The 23,162-nt window shown below is 41.7% G+C and overlaps 1 protein-coding gene across 5 annotated transcripts in view; it reads right to left on the bottom strand.

Annotated features, from left to right (window-relative positions):
* The window catches only part of NINL (ninein like), a 116,312-nt gene that overhangs the window by 81,202 nt on the left and 11,948 nt on the right, over nt 1-23,162 (bottom strand). For 4 of the 5 annotated variants that reach the window (XM_075862929.1, XM_075862924.1, XM_075862928.1 and 1 more), the window contains exons 2-3: nt 5,167-5,360; nt 1,385-1,484 (exon numbers count right to left, since the gene is read on the bottom strand). In XM_075862929.1, coding sequence (XP_075719044.1) covers nt 1,385-1,484; nt 5,167-5,349 — 283 coding nt within the window. In that variant the 5' untranslated portion in view covers nt 5,350-5,360. Of the gene's footprint in view, nt 1-1,384; nt 1,485-5,166; nt 5,361-18,529; nt 18,628-23,162 lie in introns of those variants that run through there. The other variant, XM_075862925.1, reaches the window with a different exon arrangement.

Raw genomic sequence — 23,162 nt, 5'->3', positions numbered from 1 at the left:
CAAAGAAAGGTCTACAGAACAATTTTTTAAAACTTGGCGTACATTCATCGAGCAACATTATCCCACAGCAGAGATAGGGGTGTTCATGCGCACATTTCGACACACATCATGGTATAGTTCACAGAGTATCCAGGGCACGCTAGGCATGCTGATGGCTAGTTAAGAAAATGTTCACCGAGATGGGGGAGAGTTGGGGGGAGGGAAGGGAATTGTTGGCTTTGTTTTGCCTTATTAATTGCTTTGTAACTTAATGATGACAAGTAAAATGGAAAATAATTTTGAAGCTGGAACACATTGTTATTTGATGTACGTATTATTGTATGTGTGACACACATTGCATACTTGTAACTGTTCTGGCTTTGAATAAAAATATATTTTAAAAAAAACAAAAAAAAAAAACAGTACAGCAGCATGCATACGATCTATGGCAACTGAAATGAATGGAAGTCAACTGACAGAGAAAGATCATAGATTATTACAGTCTCCAGGAATTACAGCCCCCCTCCCCAGGGAGTGACAGGGGAGCTGTGTAGAGCCTTATCTGTGTATATAGAGTATATTGTTCGAATTCTGCTATATCTTGGCCTCCAACAGTACAATAAAGCCCATCCTCTTAGGGTACAAATACACGGCCCGAAATGGGCTTTGTAAACAAACGCCGTTCAACGAGACAGCTCATTGATTGAGGCTCGTTTGCTCCCATCACACGGAGTAATGATTAGATATGTATAGGGACAAGGGCTTGTTACTACGATCGCTCGTCCCTATACCTTTTCATCATGTCCGCAGAAAATCTCCCTGATTACACAGGGAGATGTGCTGCTGACCATGAGGATTTTTCATTCTGTAAAAATGAGAATATCAGCCGATGAACATTGGCTGATCGTTGCCCCGATTACACATGACAATTATCAGTAAGGGGCATTCATATGAATGCTCGTTTGCCCGTGTAATAATGCCTCAAGGATAATGTAATGTCTTATCCCATCCTATCCCAGTTTATACAGCAAAGCTGACAAAGATGACTTTTCTAGTGGCTAGTTTGAAAAATATAAAAAAAACGTAAAAAAATTCCAATTTCACCATTCCATTCAAAAAAAATAAACAAGATGTTTATAATAAAAACCTAAAATTTAAATAAGTCATTATCTGATGAAGCCCATTAATAACCCAATCGAAAAAAGAGGTATTGTTTTTCGTACTTTAACAAGTAATAAACTTTTGTAGATCATTTAACTACTGTACATACCATTTCTATACCTTGTAGGCTTACATGAACACCGTTGTATATTTCTCATAGGCTTACATAATACTTCACTAACTTCCTTCTCTTCCTATAATACACAAACGATAAATATAGGACAAAAGCGAATAATTGACTTACCAGGCTGCAAATAACTACTTTCATCATCATCAGAGATGCTGAGGTCGATGGTTGATGACAGGACAGCCACAAATCCTTCTTTAAACTCTTCAAAATTGACCTGGAACAAAATTTATGTCTTAAGTGTCAATTAGGTTTCTGCTGCTCAAACGAGATCATAAAAGGGGTGGTCAGATGGTGTTTGTTCAGGATCCTCATTTATTAGCCAGAGCAAGGAGAGACTACAAAGAGTCTCATTCTGAGGGTACGACGTGTCTTTGCATTACGTGGACAGCCCATTGATTTCAATAGGAACAGTGTAATTTCTACTTCCCCTGCAATGGGAAAATGTAACACTTGCCGCCGGGTTACAGTTGATTGCTCAGTGTCCTAGCAGGACACCTGGTTATAAAAACTTATCTAACCAAAGAGGACAACCCCTTTAAGCCTCCACAACACTAGCATGGTAACGGTTCTATTCACCGTAGCATTGGTACAGATGCCATACTCTTCAAAGATGATCTGTGAGATTTTTATGCTGCCTTGTCGGAGGGCAGCATAAAGTAGTTACATATACGCGCATCTTGAGCAGGTCACTTATTCTTTAACGTGCAGTAGTTTGTGAACACTTACATCTCATATTTGTGGCACGTAACCAGCGCTGCAGGCGAGGAGTCCAATTATATGCATATTATGCACGCTCCCCCTGCCCTCCAGAGGTGGATTTCTCCCTATTATAGTGCATAGGGAGTAATGTGTCAAACAGTGGCTGAAGGGTTGGGGGGGGGGGGGGGGAGGTGGATGAATATCATTGGACTCATTGCTGCAGTGCTTGTCGTGTGTCGCAATTGTAAAAGATAGAGATCAATGTATGGCACTATGCTATCTCAGGAAGGCTAGCATAAAAATCTAACAGATCAGATTTAAAGAAGCCATATACCTAAGAGTTATATAGAGGAAAACCCATTTAACTGCTGGTTACATCCATTATCCATATTAGGGAATGCTCTCCTTTTAAGGGGTCATAATATTGTATTATAATAACATAGGACAAGAAAAACTATTCAACATAGTTCTTAACCACATCAGATGCAGGAATGTAACTATTGTTGGTTCTGCAAATTCTTTAAAAGAAACATTAAAAAAAAATTGCTAAGTAACAAAAATAAAAATACAATTACACACAATACAAGCCATTTTTCCAAATAGTTACACGACAAATACACATAAGTTAAACAAATATTGGATATACAGTTGAAGTGATAACTTTACACACACACCTTAATAAGCCATTCATTAAAACTCAGTTTTTCACAATTCCTGACATTTAATCCTCTCAGTTAGGATCATTCAAGAAAATATAATTTTTTTGTACTCTCCATAAAATCCTTTTGTCGTCTAGTCTATTCTAGGACACAGACCATGGGTGTATGCTGTTCTCACTAGAATAAAAAAGCGTTAGCCCCTCCAAAAGACTATACCCCTACTAAGGACACTACCTAGTCAGTCTGTACAGAAGCAGTAGCAAAAGCCCGTAACAAAAAAGGGGCGGGATCAGTCTCCCCCAATGGAATGGACGGGAAAAGGATTTTAAGGGATGTCCCAAAGCAGTCAACATGGATGAAAACTGGGGAATTGGAGGAAAAAAAACCAAAAAAAAAAAAACCCCCAAGTCATAAATACACAGATTCTTGAAACACCTTGCAACCAAGGGAAGCGAAGGTATGCACCCTGTAAACTTTGGTGAATGTGTGCAAAGATGACCAAGTAGCCGCCTTGCAGAGCTGAAAAACCGAAGCCTGACGGCGAAGAGACCAGGAATTACCAACCGACCTAGTGGAATGGGCCATAGTCCGGAACATGGGTTCCTTCTATTTGAGACAACAGACCTCTTAAAAATTCAACTACAACCATCGAGAGGTTGCAGCCTTAAATGCTGCCAAGCACTGTCTTTGGATCCTCTGGGACCACGAATAAGTAGTCAGATTGGCGAAAGTAGGAAGTATGAGGTCGACCTGCGAGGCGCAGACAACATCGAAATTATGAAGAGAACGTTCCTTAGGCTGCATTGGAGATGGACAGAAGGATGGCAAAACGATAAACTCGTTAGGGTGTAAGGAGGAGACCAACATCGGGGGGGGGGGGGGAAAAAAAAAGAGAAAAAGGAGGGCAGTATTCAGAGCACTGCCTTTTTGTCACCCACCAGGCCTTTATTGCTTTGTGCACTGGGGCAAAGTCATGCTGGAATAGAAAAAAGCTTTCTCCTAACTATTCTCACAAAATTGGAGGAAATACTATTGTCCAAAATGTCTTGGTATGAAGAACATTAAGATTTCCCTTCACTGGAACTAAAGGGCCTAGGCCAAACCCTAAAAAAACAACCCCATAACATTATCCCTCCACCAAACTTTACAGTGGGCACGTTGCAGTCAGCAAAGTAATATTCTCCTGGCATTCACCAAACCCAGACTCATCCATCAGACTGCCAGATAGAAGGATAATTCATCTCTTCGCAAAATGTTTCCACTGCTCCAGAGGCGATGTGTTTTACACCACTACATCCGACGCTTGGCATTGTGCTTGGTGATGTAAAGCTTGCATGCAGCTGCTCGGGCATGGAAATCTATGCCATGAAGCTCTTTTTTCATTTTTTACGCTAAAAGGAGGTTAAGAACTCTGCAGTTATTGAGTCAGAAGAGTGTTGGCCACCCCACTCTAACTTTAGGTGGTTTGCCACTTCGTGGATGAGTTGCTGCGGTTCCTAAACGCTTCCACTTCCCAATAATACCACTCACAGTTGATTGTGCAACATCTAGGAGAGAAAACATTTCACAAACGGAATTGTTTCAACAGTGACATCCTATTACAGTACCACGCTGGAATTCAGTGCGCTCTTTAGTACAACCCATTCTTCCAAAAATGTTCGTAAAGGCAGACTGCATGGCTAGATGCTGGATTTTACACACCTGTGGCAACGGGACTAAATGAAACACCTGAACCCAAAGATTAAAATTTGTCCATATAGTGTGTATGCTCCCCTACTGTAGTTTACAGGTTCAGTGCCTGAGAAGGGTTTGTCCGAGATTTGGAAAATGTAAGTATATTACAAATGTATTTACATTTATAAATTACAAGCATTAACACAAAGAGGCCCCGTTTCTAGATCCTGCCGTGTAGTACTTGACGGGTGACGTCACTCTCTGCACTCTCTGCTTGTTCTGTTGTAATGCGTAACAGAACAAGCAGATATACACCACATCACAAGTGACGTGTCGTATACCGGGAAAGGAATTCAAGATCAACAAAGCGGCCAGTGCAGAGAGCGACGTTACCCGTCAAGTACCCAACGGCAGGATCTGGAATCAGGGCCACTTTGGAAAATTTAAGTATATTACAAATATAGTTATAAATTACAAGCATTAACAAAGTCATTAAATCTCGGCCAACCCCTTCAAAGAGGGGTGATAAAGGCAAATCCTACCCATTTGGAAAGTGAACAACATAGTCCCAGTGCCAATACCAGCCCTGGGAGAGGTCCTGTGATGCCATGTGCCCACTCATCTATGAGAAGCAGAGATCGCAGTGTCAGACTGAGTAGGGACACACCCCATTGACAAATAGGAACGGTATCACTCAGGAAAGTAATTTTATTATTTAGTTCAATGGTAGCAAGTGACAGATGGAACAGCTGGCCCCACACTTGCCTAAGCCCCTGAGGACCACTGTACTACCCTGATGGTGACCTGCATACAAATGTATACGATTTATTGATACACAAGTGCATTTCTGCAAAGACGACTTACTCTGGCAAGCAGATCATTTCCCAGAAGGGTTTGCAGAAGAAGAGGGAGTTGTGTGTCTAGATGGAGCTTGTGACAAAGGTCTGTCAGCTCATCTTTGTCCAGGTAGCCCGTGCCCGTTGTGTCGCAGCTGTTGAAGACCTCTTGAAGCTGGGACACATATTTGTTCTCCTCTTCCTGGTCCATCCCATAGCACACTGTAAATGACATTTGTAGGTTGATTACAATTTTCTTGAGGAACCTATTTAACTACTAAAGCACAATGTAACAAAAGAGAGATGCTTTGAGTATCATCAAACCCTGCAATTTAAAGATGAGTATAGAGTACCAATTATATGCTGGGATTCACACATTGTTATACGGACCACTAAAGAATTTGGTTTGAAGCATTCATTTTTTATGTATTCAATGACTGACTTGTATAGGCAAGCTTCCTGCAGGAGAACAATTCAGACTAGGGGCATTTTTTGCCTTAGAAATAAGAATGTATGCTTTGATAAGGAAATGCTTTTGAAAATATTAAATGAGGTAACACAATGAGAGGGTGAAATATCAGATTGTATAGAAAAAAAAACAAAAAAAATAGTAAGTAGAGGTATGCAGATACATACAACATATGCTAATCCTACAGTTACATAGGTTAAAAAAAAAAGACCTGGGTCCATCAAGTTCAACCGTTCTCAATCAATTACACGTCTTTCATTGCTCGGATTGGTTATAACTCTCAATGCCATTCGTTCGTAAATAAACATTTAGCCCTTTTATTTAAATGCTGACATAGTATCTTCGATTACTAACTTGTGGTAGGGCATTCCATAGTTTGACCGCTCTAACTGTAAAGAACCCTTTCCTATATTGATGTTTAAAACATCTTTTTTCCACACGCAATGTCCCCTGGTCCTTTGTAAAGTCCTTGGAAAGAACAGATTATGTGCCAGTATTGACCACACATATTTATACAATCACCTCTATGGCGTATTTTTCCAAACTGAACAAGCCCAATATTTCTAGCCTTTCATTGTAAGCGACACCTCCCATCCAATTTAATAATCTTGTAGCCTGCCTACCTCTCCTCATGCTTTTTAAAAATGTAGTGACCAAAACTGAATTCCATATTCAAGATGTGGCCTTACAAGGGATTTATAGAGGGGTAATATTACATTTGAATAACAGATTTTTCATCTCTCTTTTTATACACTCTAAAATCCCATCTGCTTTTGCAGCTACTGCTTGACATGGAGTACTGCTACTTAGCTTATTTGTAACCAGAACAGCCAGGTCCTTTTCTTGTTCCGTTATGTCCAGTTTTATTCCATTTAATGTATATGAATTAATACTATTATTGCGTCCTAGGTGCATTTCCTTACATTTACCATCTGCCATGTTTTTTGCCCATGCTGCCAGCTTATCTAGGTCTTTCTGTAATATTTTATAGTCAAGCTGAGTTTTAAGTATCCTACAACGTTTTGTATCGTCAGCAAAAACTGACACCTTACGATCAATCCCATCCACAAAGTCATTATTAAAATAGATTAAAAAAAAAAATTGGGCCTGACAGATTCTTGTGGTACCCCACTGCTGACTAGCCCATTTTGAGTATGTACCATTTATATTGACTGTATTCTGTCGCTTAACCGATTCTTCACCCACATGCAAGTCTTTAGGCCCCATGCACACACTTATTTTTACGGCCGCAATTCGCCCGCAAATCTGCAGGTGAATTGCGGCCCCATTCATTTCAATGGGCCGATGAACACAACCGTGGTTTCCATGGTCCATGCATTGCCCAGGAGCCTGGACCGTAAAAAGATAGGACATGTCTTATTACGGCCGTGTTTTTCAGTCCAGGCTCATAGAAATGAATGCACGCGTCCATGTGCACGGCCCGCGATTTGTGGGCGGCCCACAGGGGACTCCGCAGCAGTCCGAGCCGCAAATCACGGCCGTGCACAGCACTACAGTCGTGTGCATGAGGCCTTATATTGCTGGATGGGAGGTAAATCACATATGCATGGTCACTACAGGTTCAATGAAGTAAATTCAAAAATTAATCTTCAAAACTTCAATGTCTATAAAAACTATCGAACACTGCATAAAAAAAAAAAGATTTTTAGTCGCACGTTGTCCACTTTGAGAGAGACCTGTCAATAAAGCGTAGCCAGGCAGGGAGAAGCCAGAAGGGTGCTGCCCAGTGGACACTTCTCCCCGAGATTGACGTTTACCACTGGACATGAGTTCGTGTTAAAACTAGGATTTATGCAAAATGCTGCAGTGCTTTTTGATCAAAACATAGGATTAATGTAATCAGGGAACCGGTCACTACATCATGCTGCCCGCGTTAAAGAGGTTGTCCACTACCGGACAACTGATGATCTATCCACCGGATAGGTCATCAGTACATGATCTGTAGGGGTCCAACACCTGGACCCCGCACCATTAAGCCGCTCCGGCTGCCTACGGGCACCGGACGGTCCATGCCGGAAGCAGTTGGCTCCGGTCATGGAATAGCGACCGAGCAGCAGTACTGCAGCACGGCCGCTATGCAATGTATGAAGCCAACTGCTTCCGGCTCCGTACATTACATACTGTGCCATAACATCCAGTGCCCGCAGGCCACCAGAGCAGCTGATCAGTGCAGGTTCTGGGTGTCGGACAAGCACCGGTGATATACTGATGACCTATCCGGTTTATCAGTATATCATCCCTTTAAAAGGGAAAATCCTCCATATTTTTTTTTTATATCAGAGCAGAATTAGTCTAAATCTAAAAAGAAAACGTAAATAAAAAAAAAAAAAGGGTCACCAGTCAAATGCAAAAACAGATGAAAATCCACGCTATACTCTAAAATATCCACAGACAATATCCACCAAATGTGAATGGAGTTTTGTAAGAACACATTCACAAACATTGTACTGTACTTTGTTGCAGATTTTCATTACCGAGTGCGCTTTGTAAATCCAAACCAAATCGGTCACGTCTGAATGTGGCTTTACAGGCCTTAACTAAGAATGAATGAATGAATGAATGAATGAAAATTAAAAATTCACATTATGTGAGCTTATGCTTGACAGACTAGGGATTTACATGCTTCAGAGGACCGTGCATGAAGAAATGGGATTTTTTTCTCTGTAATCCAACTTCTATTTTAGGTGAATTTTTACATTCCGAGTGCTCAGTCAGCACATTTTTTTCTAGTGCAATGCCCAAAATGGATATAGCAAAAAACCACAGACCTATACTATTTTACTCTAAAGATATGTAGTGGGCGGTTGGGGTGGTTTAAAAAAAAACAAAAAACCCTATTCTTTGCCAATACACATACAAACTGACATGCTAAAACGTTCAATTAGGATTGATACAGTGAAACGTGCATAAAGATATATAAGTATTCTGAAGATGGAGGTGGTTAGAGTGATTTGCACCAAATTTATTAAACAGCACATGACAAAGAGGCTCTGTCCCCAGATTTTGCAACCCCTATCTCCTATTGCAGCAGATCGGCGCTGCAATGTAGATTACAGTAACGTTTTTTATTTAAAAAAAACGAGCATTTTTGGCCAAGTTATGACAGTTTTTATATTTATGTAAATGAGGCTTTCTAAAGTACAAGTGGGCGTGTATTGTGTTCGTTACATCGGGGCGTTTTTACTTCTTTTACTAGCTGGGCGGTGTATAGAAGTATCATCCACTTCTCTTCACAACGCCCAGCTTCTGGCAGTGCAGACACACAGAGTGTTCTCGAGAGATCACGCTGTGTCGTCACTCACTTCCTGCCCCAGGTCCTGCATCGTGTCGGACACATCGGCACCAGAGGCTACATTTGATTCTGCAGCAGCATCGGCGTTTGCAAGTAAATCTATGTAGCTACTTACCTGCAAACGCCGATGATGCTGCAGAATCAACTGTAGCCTCTGGTGCCGATGTGTCCTCGCTGGTCCGACACGATGCAGGACCTGGGGCAGGAAGTGAGTTACGTCACAGCGTGATCTCTCGAGAACACGCTGTGTCTGCACTGCCAGAAGCTGGGCGTTGTGTAGAGAAGTGGATGATACTTCTCGTCACAACGCCCAGCTAGTAAAAGAAGTAAAAACGCCCCGATGTACATACACAATACACGCCCAGTTGTACTTTTACTTTAAACACGCCCAGTTGTACATTAGAAAGCCTCATTTGCATAAATATAAAAACGGTCATAACTTGGCCAAAAAAGCTCGTTTAAAAAAAAACAAAAAACGTTACTCTTCTCTACATTGCAGCGCCGATCTGCTGCAATAGGAGATAGGGGTTGCAAAATCTGGTGACAGAGCCTCTTTAATACAATTGGCGCATTTTGACCTATCAGTCCAGCAAAAAATAAAATCTACGATTGAGTTATGAGCAGATATAGATTTGCAGCAGAAATTTGCACCATTTCCACACCCACTTTTGTCATTTTTTTAAATTTGATGAGGAAAGTTGCCCATTTTTTTCTTAAGCAAACGCCTTTTTAAAGAGTTGCATTTTACACCAAAAAACTAGCATGAACCATTTAAAAAAAATGTAGTAGCCATGTGCACGGCCGTGATTTTCGGGTCGGCCGGCAGCGGACTGTCAGCCGCAAGCTGCCCGCAAATCGCGGGCAATGCACATGGCCGCAGCCATTATTTTCAATGAGCCCGGACCGCAGAAGACATGTCCGTTCTTTCTGCGGTGCGGGCTCCCGGACCATGCACAGACCGTAAAAACTACAGTCGTGTGCATGGTCCCATAGAAATGGATGGGGCCGCAATTCTCTTGTGGATTTTCGGGATAATTGCAGTCGCAAAAGCACGTTCGTGTGCATGGGGCCTAAAAGTTACCATGCACATCTCCAAGTTCTAGAGCATTTATAACATGCCCGAACAACGCTTCACTAATGATAAAAATACCAACCTCCTTGGAAATTACAAAACAGTGTCACAACATCGGACCAGTCCCCCACCACTATTGATCCAATTGCAGCTCAACAGAATCCTGTGGAAAGGGGTGTATGAGGTATTACATCCGTAATATGGACATCACACGCTGTATTACAGTCGTGTGAAAGCACCACTTTTTATTCTGAAATGTGCATGAGATAGGCCATTAAAGTGTGAGCAATTAGGGAGTCTGATACGGTGGAGGTTTCCATAAGGCCCAATACACATGCCATCTGAGGATACTGTGCCTTGTAAAGCAACAGAGTCCCCAAGCAATATTGGGAGCGGGGAGCTCTATAAAAACAGACATTTTAATATTATGTACAAGACTATGTAATAGAATATTTTGTCATTTAATGTACGGCTAGATGTGTTTTCCGATAAAGTGCTGTGTAATAGTTAAAGGAATTTTATTAGGTATATATATATATATATATATATATATATATATATATATATATATATATATATATATATATATATATACCGTGTTTCCCCGAAAGTAAGACAGTGTCTTACTTTCTTTTTATCCCCAAAAGCCCCACTATGTCTTACTTTCGGGGTATGTCTTATATTGGGAAAAAATTGTCGCATTTTTTGCACTTTACTTTATTATTTATTATTTTTTTATTACTATGGTCTGTCCCTCAAAGGTCAAAAAAGACCTTTGGGGAACTTTATATATATTTTTTTCTTTCTTTTACACCATCTTTTCCCCTGTAACTGGAGCTGCACAGCAGCCCCAGTTACAGGGGAAATCAGCCCTCTCACAGTGACGATTGTCACTAATAGGGCTGTGCTGGGTCTTGTTAGACCCAGCAGCAGTCTGTCACTAACGGGACCCGGCGATCATGTGACCTGTCACATGATCACCGGGAGGAATAGAGACAGCGCCGCTGCTGCTGTCTCTATTCCTATACACAGCGTTCATTGAACGCTGTGTAAAAACACATCGGAGAAGACAGAAGCAGCTAAAGCTGCTCCTATCCTCTCCTCAGGGTCATCGGCAGTCACTGACAGCCGGAGACCCGACATTCAGCTGCCCGATCGCGCGGGCAGCAAGTTAAAACCCGAGCCGTAAAAAGTCTATGGCTCGGGTTTTAAGGAGGAGGCGGCATTGACAAGTGCTGGGGACGGCGCGGTGACGTATGGAGAGGGGGGCGGCGCGGAAGTGGGCAGGAGGAGGCAATACCCCCGTGTTTCCCCGAAAGTAAGACATATGTCTTACTTTCGGGGTACGGCTTATATTAGCCGACCCCACTGAAACCCCCGATACGTCTTACAATCGGGGGTGTCTTACTATCGGGGAAACACGGTATATATATATATATATATATATATATATATATATATATATATATATATATATACACACACACACACACACACACACACACACACACACACTACCGTTCAAAAGTTTAGGGTCACTTAGAAATTTCCTTAATTTTGCAAGAAAAGCACAGGTTTTTTTTCAATGAAGATAACAATAAATTAATCAGAAATACACTCTATACATTGTTAATGTGCTAAATGACTATTCTAGCTGCAAACGTCTGGTTTTTAATGTCTACATAGGTGTATAGAGGCCCATTTCCAGCAACCATCACACCAGTGTTCTAATGGTACATTGTGTTTGCTAACTGTGTTAGAAGGCTAATGGATGATTAGAAAACACATGAAAACCCTTGTGCAATTATGTTAGCACCGCTGTATACAGTTTTGCTGTTTAGAGGAGCTATAAAACTGACCTTCCTTTGAGCTAGTTGAGAATCTGGAGCTTTACATTTGTGGGTTCGATTAAACTCTCAAAATGGCTAGAAAAAGAGAGCTTTCATGTGAAACTCGACAGTCTATTCTTGTTCTTAGAAATGAAGGTTATTCCATGCGAGAAATTGGAAAGAAACTGAAGATTTCCTACAACGATGTGTACTACTCCCTTCAGATGACAGCACAAACATGCTCTAACCAGAGTAGAAAGAGAAGTGGGAGGCCCCGCTGCACAACTGAGCAACAAGACAAGTACATTCGAGTCTCTAGTTTGAGAAATAGACGCCTCACAGGTCCTCAACTGGCAGCTTCATTAAATAGTACCCGCAAAACGCCAGTGTCAATGTCTACAGTGAAGAGGCGACTCCGGGATGCTGGCCTTCAGGGCAGAGTGGCAAAGAAAAAGCCATATCTGAGACTGGCTAATAAAAGGAAAATATTAATATGGGCAAAAACACACAGACATTGGATAGAGGAAGATTGGAAAAAAGTGTTATGGACAGACGAATCGACGTTTGAGGTGTTTGGATCACACAGAAGAACATTTGTGAGACGCAGAACAACTGAAAAGATGCTGGAAGAGTGCCTGACGCCATCTGTCAAGCATGGTGGAGGTAATGTGATGGTCTGTGGTTGCTTTGGTGCTGGTAAAGTGGGAGATTTGTACAAGGTAAAAGGGATTTTGAATAAGGAAGGCTATCACTCCATTTTGCAACGCCATGCCATACCCTGTGGACGGCGCTTGATTGGAGCCAATTTCATCCTACAACAGGACAATGACCCAAAGCACACCTCCAAATTATGCAAGATCTATTTAGGGAAGAAGCAGGCAGCTGGTATTCTATCTGTAATGGAGTGGTCAGCGCAGTCACCAGATCTCAACCCCATAGAGCTGTTGTGGGAGCAGCTTGACCGCATGGTACGCAAGAAGTGCCCATCAAGCCAATCCAACTTGTGGGAGGGGCTTCTGGAAGCATGGGGGGAAATTTCTCCGGATTACCTCAGCAAATTAACAGCTAGAATGCCAAAGGTCTGCAATGCTGTAATTGCTGCAAATGGAGCATTCTTTGACGAAAGCAAAGTTTGAAGGAGAAAATTATTATTTCACATAAAAATCATTATTTCTAACCTTGTCAATGTCTTGACTATATTTTCTAGTTATTTTGCAACTCATTTGATAAATATAAGTGTGAGTTTTCATGGAAAACACAAAATTGTCTGGGTGACCCCAAACTTTTGAACGGTAGTGTGTGTGTATATATATATATATATATATATATATATATATACATATACATATACACACACACATACACATACACTCTGAGATCAATGTTTTATATTGCCATAATTTTGTTCCATGTTGTACATATCCGTAATACGATGCTCACAGAATGCTATAGGCCCATACGGTACCCTCTGATTTTATACAGACTCTAAGATTTTTTTTCTCACAGATTCATAAGCATCATTAAAGAGGCTCTGTCACCAGATTTTGCAACCCCTATCTGCTATTGCAGCAGATAGGCGCTGCAATGTAGATTACAGTAACGTTTTTATTTTTAAAAAACGAGCATTTTTGGCCAAGTTATGACCATTTTTGTAGTTATGCAAATGAGGCTTGCAAAAGTCCAAGTGGGTGTGTTTAAAAGTAAAAGTCCAAGTGGGCGTGTATTATGTGCGTACATCGGGGCGTTTTTAATACTTTCACTAGCTGGGCGCTCTGAAGAGAAGTAACATCCTCTTCTCTTCAGAACGCCCAGCTTCTGACAGTGCAGATCTGTGACGTCACTCACAGGTCCTGCATCGTGACGGCCACATCGGAACCAGAGGCTACAGTTGATTCTGCAGCAGCATCAGCGTTTGCAGGTAAGTCGATCTTACCTGCAAACGCTGATGCTGCTGCAGAATCAACTGTAGCCTCTGGTTCCGATGTGGCCGTCACGATGCAGGACCTGTGAGTGACGTCACAGATCTGCACTGTCAGAAGCTGGGCGTTCTGAAGAGAAGAGGATGTTACTTCTCTTCAGAGCGCCCAGCTAGTAAAAGTATTAAAAACGCCCCGATGTACGCACATAATACACGCCCACTTGGACTTTTACTTTTAAACACACCCACTTGGACTTTTGCAAGCCTCATTTGCATAACTACAAAAATGGTCATAACTTGGCCAAAAATGCTCGTTTTTTAAAAATAAAAACGTTACTGTAATCTACATTGCAGCGCCTATCTGCTGCAATAGCAGATAGGGGTTGCAAAATCTGGTGACAGAGCCTCTTTAAGGGGGAAAAAAAAAACAAAAACAAAAAGACATATATGACGTGCTCCAACACGTATTGGAATACTTCTGGGGACTCTAGGTGCAGGTTTTGACACATGCATAAGGTCTAACTCTTATTTAGATGAATGCGACCATGTTTTCAGAATCAGAAGGTTCCTAAAACCCTTACGTCTCAGGCCTACACCCACTCTTAATGATTTTCTTATTTGTCAAAATGATTGCCAATAGCTTTATTTACTGACCACATGAGAAATATAGCGTCAGCATAAATGGCCACAAATGGGACCTGAATGACAGCAAATACATTCTATGTGTTCTATGTAGAAATACTAGCACTTCCAGCAGGGCGATACACAGATGGCATGAGGGTCACATGGTTCGGTGATGGGAAATATTTCATAGCATTAACACGGTGAGATGAATACAACCGCAGTTATGCAAACACAAGGAAAGGTTATCTGTATATTAGTGTAATATTAGTCAATACTCAGCTCATCTAAGAACAATCATCTTGGCCTCCTGCCCGAGCAGGTCTCAACTTGTCCAGTGATTTGTTTGGAAAGAAAATCTTCATATTATTTAGGGTTATTGAACTTCCACATGGTTGCAACAAAACCCACTTGAATGATTTAAAAAAAAAAAAAAAGGCTCTTCGAAAAATAAAACCAAATGTAATCACAGAATCTTCATGGGGTAAAAGAGCAGCGGCTAAATAATGCAATTTGAGAAGAGCAAACAATACATTCTCATTCACACACTGCATTAGTGATGGCGCAGGTTTTGAGGCTGTTTTAGTGCATCATGCTGGTTTTTAAACTGCAGAATGCTCTAGTTCAGTCTTTCGTGAGAGCATAAAATAGAAAGGTGTAGACCAGGTGCACTCCCTCATGGGGTACGCAATAAATTAATCACCGGGGGGTCTGACTTTAACCAAACATTAGAATAAAGTGGCTGCAGTGCTAGTAAAGTGGAGCTTTTTTCCTCATTCTAAAGATCAGTGGAACCACAGCAAAACTTATGGCGAACTCTAGGAAGCGCCATATTGTCACATCATAAGAATACGGCTTTACGTATAATGAGGTATTTGACGCGTTTGTGTGGTTGAAGAACTTCTTGCCTGTTACCCCATGTGAACCCATCCTAAAAAGACTATCCAAAAGTGTGCCAAAAAGAGAAGATGACATTGTGAATGAATCCTCATTGTAATATATTGATGCTGGAAGAGATTAATCCTCTTCCGCACTGAAATACACATTTAGAGAACAGATGGAAAGGACTTCCTGCAAAGTGGCGTACACGTACGGTGTAATGATGACAAAGACTCAGCAGCAGATTGCCGACTTCCCACAGTAACAGCCTCTTAACTCCTTAGATGCCACGGTTAATAGCACCTGTGGCATCTATGGTTTTTAGATAAAGAGAGGGTGCTCCCTTTATTTCCCCATCAGTGGCCCGCCGGTAGCATTGGTTCCGATTGGCTGCTATGGCAACGGGGCCCTAGCTAAGGCTGTATCGCTAATTTCGTTTTAGGCCCTGGCAGGCAATAACACATTGGATACATAGTAAAAGCGATAAGTAAAATTCCTCTAGCGGGACACAAAAAAAAACAAAAACACATCACACAATAAAACAACGTTTTGGAAAAAAAAGTTAATAAATCGGTAAATAAGTAAAACTAAGAATAAAACACATTTAAAAACAAAGAATATGTGCATGTTTGGTACTGCCGTAATCTGAATGCCCTGTAGAGTAAGGCCTCATGCACACGACCGTGTTTTTGCGGTCCGTGCACGGCCCGGGAGCCTGGACCGCAGAAAGAACGGGCATGTCTTATTACGGCCCGGTTCCGCATGTGCATGTCCCACGATTTGCGGGCGGCCTGCGGCTGACAGACCGCTGACAGTCCGCAGCTGGCCGACCTGAAAATCACGGCCGTGCACACGGCTACGGTCTTGTGCATGAGGCCTAAGGCCTCGTTCACATCTGCTTTGGTGGCCTCCGTCGCAGATCCAGACAAAAATACCGGAAACAATAGCCTTTACGAAAAACAAAACAGTGGTGGAATCATGTGTATTAAATTAAAAGGGGGGGGGGGGAATTGTCACAAAGACACCATGGATAGGGCATGATACAGCTTATAAAACCACTGCAGCTCACAAAAAAAAAAAAAAAAAAAAAAAAAGCATTGTAATTTTACATCTGGCAGAAAAAGAGTGAACTTGACTGTAGGCTGCGATACCACACGTCGTTTTGATGGTGTTTTTGATGTAGTTTTGTAGCAATTTTCACGTACTTCTTAATTGCTGTGAAAAATGCATGCGTTCTACCGCTAATCACTGCGGTATTGCAATGCGGATTTTGCCCGTGCGGCTATTACAGGTGAAGCACATGGTTTCAATGCACTTCACCTGTAATAAATCGCATGGCCAAGGACCCCATCGAAAAACAGGCGATTTGTAGTAAAAGGCATGGGGTTTTTACTAGGTGTTTTTCACAGCAATTAAGAAGGACATACAAATGACTACAAAACTGCGGAATGCCAGGGCTCTAACCCCCTAATGTGCCTCCGATTTCATATAGAGACATACAGAATTTTTTTTTCTGTTGGATTGGCCACAAATCCAAAAGAAAGAAAGAAAGAAAATAGTGGCTTTTTCCAATGATCCCTGTATGTACAGAGATACTCTCCCCTAAAAGCATTGCCTGTCCGACAGAACCAGTATTGCAGAGCACGGAGACTGTATGGTTCTGCACAGAGGAGCTGTATAGGCTCTGTGGAATGGGCTCCGCCATTTGAAAATAATAAAAATGCAGAAGCGTTTATTAAAAAAAATAAAATAAAAAAATAAATTAAAAAAAAAAACACATTCTGTACATTGCCATTCTTTGATGGGTAACATCTGTACCATTTTAAGAGGATATATATATATAGTGCAAAGAAATCCCATAAACACTGTAGGTTAAGAAACCCAAACTCCCACTGAATATTTTATGCGTAAATTCTCCGAATGCATGAATGAGGCAGAGCGCTGGATCTGGAAAATCTATGGCGTTTACAGAAAACTCCATTCCACCAACACGTCAGCTTCTGTCTTATCTGTTGTAACAAAGCCCAGCGCTTCCCGTGAAAGAGCTGACGTGCACCTTTTTCCTATTGAAAACCACAGATTGGGAGTGAATTGCTCTCAATACTGTGCAGAGGCAGTCATTCAGAGTGAGGGTATGTGCACACACACTAATTACGTCCGTAATTGACGGACGTATTTCGGCCGCAAGTACCGGACCGAACACACTGCAGGGAGCCGGGCTCCTAGCATCATAGTTATATACGATGCTAGGAGTCCCTGCCTCTCTGCAGGACAACTGTCCCGTACTGTAATCATGTTTTCAGTACGGGACAGTAGTTCCACGGAGAGGCAGGGACTCCTAGCATCGTACATATGTATGATGCTAGGAGCCCGGCTCCCTGCACTGAGTTCGGTCCACTACTTGCGGCCGAAATACGTCCGTAAATTACGGACGTAATTAGTGTGTGTGCACATACCCTAACAGAACAGCCACCCGGTCACCAGCTAGAAAAGTATTTTATCATGTTGCATTTTATATATTCACATCCATTTTGTGCCTTGTATTTTGTTTTTTCTTTTTGTGTTTTGAAAATTAAAACCCTATTAAAATGTGATTTAATAAAACTATTTACACCCTTCTAAAGTACCCATAAATTGTACAGAAATTTTTTAAGCGTTCAATGGCCGCGGACAAAAAACTACGCGAAAATCGGCGTGCAGGCAGAAGAAAATCTGCCTCAAAAAATTCCAAACAGAATTTTGAGGCAGATTTTCCTCCTGCAAAAAAACTGTGTGAACCCAGTTCACACGGAGTATTTTGCCGAGTTTTGACGCGGAAACCGCGTCACAAAACTCGTCAAAAACGGCCCGAAAATGCCTCCCATTGATTTCAATGGGAGGCGTCGGCGTCTTTTTCCCGCAAGTAGTAAAACTGCCTCGCGGGAAAAAGCGACATGCCCTATCTTCGGGCGTTTCCGCCTCTGACCTCCCATTGATTTCTATGGGAGGCAGAGAAAGCGTATTTCACGGTGTTTTATGCCCGCAGCGCTCAATGGCCGCGGGTGAAAAACGCAGCGAAAAACCTCTGCAAAAATCAGCGTGCAGGGAGAGGAAAATCTGCCTCAAACTTCCAAACTGAATTTTAAGGCAGATATTCCTCTTGCAAAATACTCCGTGTGAACATAGCCTATGATGTAGTAATTACCACTGCCAGTTTGTATCAGTTTTTCAAAACGTTGGGGGGAGGGTAATAAAAAAAAACAGACAACCACCACACACACACCAACAACAGAAAATAAAGATGCCCTCACCATAAAAGCGACCCTCCGGTCTCAGGACAACATTTTAGATATGATGGTGTATATGAAGTAATAATATTTGATGCCCTCCAGCTGTGCCACTCTGCCGTTTTAGGCTCCCCTCTGTGCGGTCCCAAAATGGCAGCAATGCTACTTCGACTACGAGTCTGAAACACTCCCACTGTTCTTGGATTGGCTGAGTTCCTCACATGAGCAATTCTGACCAATCCACGAACAGAAGTGTCTTAGACTTAGCCTGAGAAGCGCTGTGGTCATATAAAGACATCCCTAATAGTGTGGATCCACAGCATAAGGGGGAAACTGGAGGGGCGCCAGATAATATTACTCCATATACCCCATCACGTTTAAAATTTGGTCCAGAAACCAGAGGGTCGCTTTAAAGTCTATTTATCCCGCATTAGACAAGGGGTTGTCCCATCAGGACATCTACTTTCAATAAGACCCATTAGGGAGCCCTATTAGCCAGAGCAAAGAGAGTCTCCTACAAAACGTATACCAGAAGGATTGATGTTTTTAGTTTTATCGGATTTTAAATGCAAAATAGGTGTAAAAACTGAGCACAAACTCCAGCACGGAGACTTTATATGCACCAATATCTCTAATGCTGTATAAAGCAATGAAGGATGTTGCGCAGTCACCAAGATCAGATCACGGCACCTGGGGAGACCGAATATTAATTGTATCCATGGATACAGGAAGGCCCATCACCTGAGGCTCATTAGAATGAACATGTGAGAAAGAGAGTTTAAAATCTCCAGGGAATGGCAGTTTTGAAAGTTTCATCATCACATCTCTGAAAATCGGGCTACCGAATTCCATGTGGCTGCTGTCGTGGCGGCCACTGAAACATTTTTTTTTAATATAAAAAGATACTAATCTCCAATTCTGGCTGCCTCCAGTCACCACTAAAGGGAATCTAAGGGCTTACTGCAAAAATGTATACATTGATCCCTATAATTAGAGTATGCAGTAAGCTCCCTCTAGTGGTGACTGCAGGCAGACTGAATTGTATAATTTACCTTTATGTAAAGGTAGGGGATTTAGAGCTCGGTGTCAGAAAAACTGCACTTGAACGGATATAAAGATATATTATGAAACTCAGCGCAGAAATTTAGACCTAAGATGACATGGTGTTAGATGGTGGACATTCGCTTTTAGAAGTAGTTTTATATAGCTTCAGAACCCCTTTAAAATCAACACCACCCCGTACTTGCTCAGACCGCAGATATGTTCCTGCGCTATAGCACGACTATAAACAAGTTTTGTCTAATGGAAGGTTTTTCTTGTACTTCATAGTATAAATATCACGGTACAACCCTGTGGTATCATGAAAGGATAATACAGACAAATAGTGACTTGGAACAACCTTTGGAATACCTGTGGTTACATTAACAAAATATCCCTCCACCCTCCACTAAAGTCATCATGTAAAGAAGCTGACAGCCAGACAATAGCACAGGACAGACTTGGGTAAACAGGGACATTCCTTTGGCTGGCTTATGAAAACCCTGGACCCGCAGCGAATATTTGTATCATTTCTGAATCTATAAAATTACAATGTCAGAACTAATGAAAACGTATGCAGTATAGGATAAAACATTTCACCCGTGGGTTTATTTTTCATGCCAGTCATTAAACATCTAAAATGGTGTTAAAAATGTATTGCACAGATTATTACAGCTATGGGAATACTAAATATGTCTTCATTATTTGTAGTCTACCAATTCATTTTTTTAAATGAAAATATTTTCTGCATTTTCACCATTTAACCACTTTTGTCATGAAGAGATTTTAATTATTGATCTTTTTTTCACTTTGTGCATTTTAAATTTCATAAGTGTGCCATAGCAACTGGCTATATAATACAACAGCCCTAGGGTATTTCAAATGGCATTTCCCCTTTAGCTCCCCCTCTTTGGACAGGCCAACATTGACCGCACCATAGAAGGGGTTAAACAGCAGAGATCAGTGGTTTCTCGGTTACCCACCAATAGAGCAGTAGAACAGCTACGATTGGCAGCCGCACTCCCGCTTCTGACATCAGCACCCTAAGGGTATGTTCACACATAGCATAAACACTGTGGATTTTCCATAATGGATTTCATAGTGGAGAATCCGCAGCGTAATAAAGTAGCAGCAGGGTGAGTGACATTTGAACAAATCTAATCCACACACTGCGTAAAAAATGTACCACAAAAAAAAAAAAAAAAAAGGTTCATAAATTGACCTGCGGTGCCGTTATGGAATCGCTGCTCTTCTGTTGCAGGTTTTCACTATTGAATTCAATGGGGTGGTAAAACCTGCAACAAAGTGATTTCACCACAGATATTGCAAATTAAAATATTTATAATTATTTATTTTAAATGAATAAATAAAAGCTGATACTTACCCAATTGCAGCAGTCCTCTCTTCTGAGTGCAGCCCGGCCTCCTGTGATGTTATAACCCGTGTGCATGCTGCAGCGGTCACATAGACTACAGTATCATCACAGGAGGCCGGGCTACGCTCAGAAGAAAGACGCGTTGCCATCACTACGAACAAGTAAATTGAAACTTTTTTTTTCTTTTTTATTGCCGAGGGATTTACGCAGCGGACATGCCACAATTTGGTGCAATTTTTCAGACGGAATTCGCTACACTGTGTAGTTTTATGCAGCGTATTAGTCCCGATTCCGCCTAGTGTGTTCCTACCCTAATAGTAGGACGCTGTATGGAAATTTGCACTTGCTGGCTCCATACTAAAACGGCACCGTGATCAAACAGGTTAATATTTGGGTATTCTTAAAACTTATCAGAATACACTGTAAGTACCTGTGAAAACCTATGCCCAGTTTTGGCTGTCACATAGTTGGTGTATCTGACAGGCAATAATCATGTTCGGTCTTTGTGACTTCTATCAGATCTGTCAGATCTCCAAAGTTACCTTGTCGTAGGGCATCATAGGATAGATTGGGAGAAATCTTTCTGATTCCCCTTCATTCTTCCACCATTGTCTAGGTTCCCCCGTCACTACAGCATTTACAAACCTTTGTGAGGACATGTCATCCATAAGGACCAAATGATCGGTATATGTTCTGTCCATGTTTGTATAGGAGGAGCTGGATAGAGATAATCGCTACCCTCCGGGCCTGAATAAAGGCGTGATATTATACAAAAACTCAGTGCAAACTATAAGAAGAGACTCAGGACAGTGACGTCCAGACAAGCTACTGTGCAGGAAACGGCTACACAACTCAGTCCAAGTGAACGAGGCCGGCGTGGAGAGAAGCTGCGCAGGGACAAACTGAGGCCAGGTTCCCACGTAACTAATTTCCGCAACAGAATTCTATGCGGAAATTCCGCAGCATTTAGGGCTTGTTGACACAACAGAATTGCTGCGTATTTTCCGTCCGGAATTGCGGACAGAAAATAAAGTAGCAGCAAAGTAGGTGAGATTTAACAATTCTCATCCACACACTGCGTAAAATTTCCGTGCAGAAATTCACCAGCGTTGCCTATTTTCCGTACCGCAGCATGTCAATGCCTGCTGCAGAAATTGGACTGAATTGCTGCATTTTTCAGAGGCGATGTCACCATCTTCCAGCTTTGAGAAAAATGCAGCAAAATCCGCACCATTTTCTGCAGTGAAAAAAAAAAAACACACAGGAAACTGCAGGTTTTCTTCAGCGGAAATTCTGCTTGTTTCTGCAGAAATTTTCTGCAGCAATTCCGTTACGTGTGGACAAGCCCTTACAGTAGAAGCAAAGTGGTAGTGATTTTAAAAAGCTCATGCCCACGCTGCAGTAAAAAAACAAAACAAAAAAAAATGTCAATTTATGCTGCATTTTCATTGCTTTTCCCCATTGAATTCAATGGGGATGCAAAACCCACAACAGCTAGCCCAGTGTTGCGACTTTTGTGGCGGAATCGGAGCAATTCAGGAACTCAGGAAAAAAAATAATTCATACTTACCCAGAACTCCCTGCTTCTTCCTCCAGTCCGGCCTCTTGGGATGACGTTTCATCCCAGGTGACCGCTGCAGCCAATCACAGGCTGCAGCGTCACCCAGGAGGGCCAAACCAGATAGAAAAGGAGGGACATGTCACCATGACAATGGCCGGGGTAACTATGACTTTTTACGCTGCGCATTGCTGTGTGATTTTTCGGACATTATGTGCTGCGGGTTCTAGGTCGGATATGCTTCATAGATTTTACGCAGCGTATCCGACACTTGGGAACCCGGCCTGAAGAAGCTGCAGCCGCAGTTTGATCCCCGTTAATCAACAGTAGTGGAAAACCCCTTTAACCACTTCCTGACCATAGGCTTTATCCCCATTCCTGACCAGACACCCCCATTTTTGACTGTTAAGTTTTAGCCATGTGCCAATTTAAAAGCAAATTGTTCTTCTATTCCTCTTACAACCTACGTGTAATTGGGCTTGTTTTCTCAGAACATGTTGGGCTTCCATATTGTGAAAAAAAAATTATATATTTGACTTGTTCAAATTTTTTATTTCCCTTTTATGAATTTTAAAATGTAATTTTAGGTGTTTTGTTTTTTTTTTACATCTGGTGCATGCCACTGGGTAAACACACCTGAATACATACTTGGAAGCTTCTGCCGACTACAGCGATACCAAATGTGT

This window comes from Rhinoderma darwinii, chromosome 4 (genome assembly GCF_050947455.1).
Source record: "Rhinoderma darwinii isolate aRhiDar2 chromosome 4, aRhiDar2.hap1, whole genome shotgun sequence".
Taxonomy (NCBI): Eukaryota; Metazoa; Chordata; class Amphibia; order Anura; family Rhinodermatidae; genus Rhinoderma; species Rhinoderma darwinii.
This window is presented reverse-complemented; position numbering and strand designations above follow the sequence as displayed.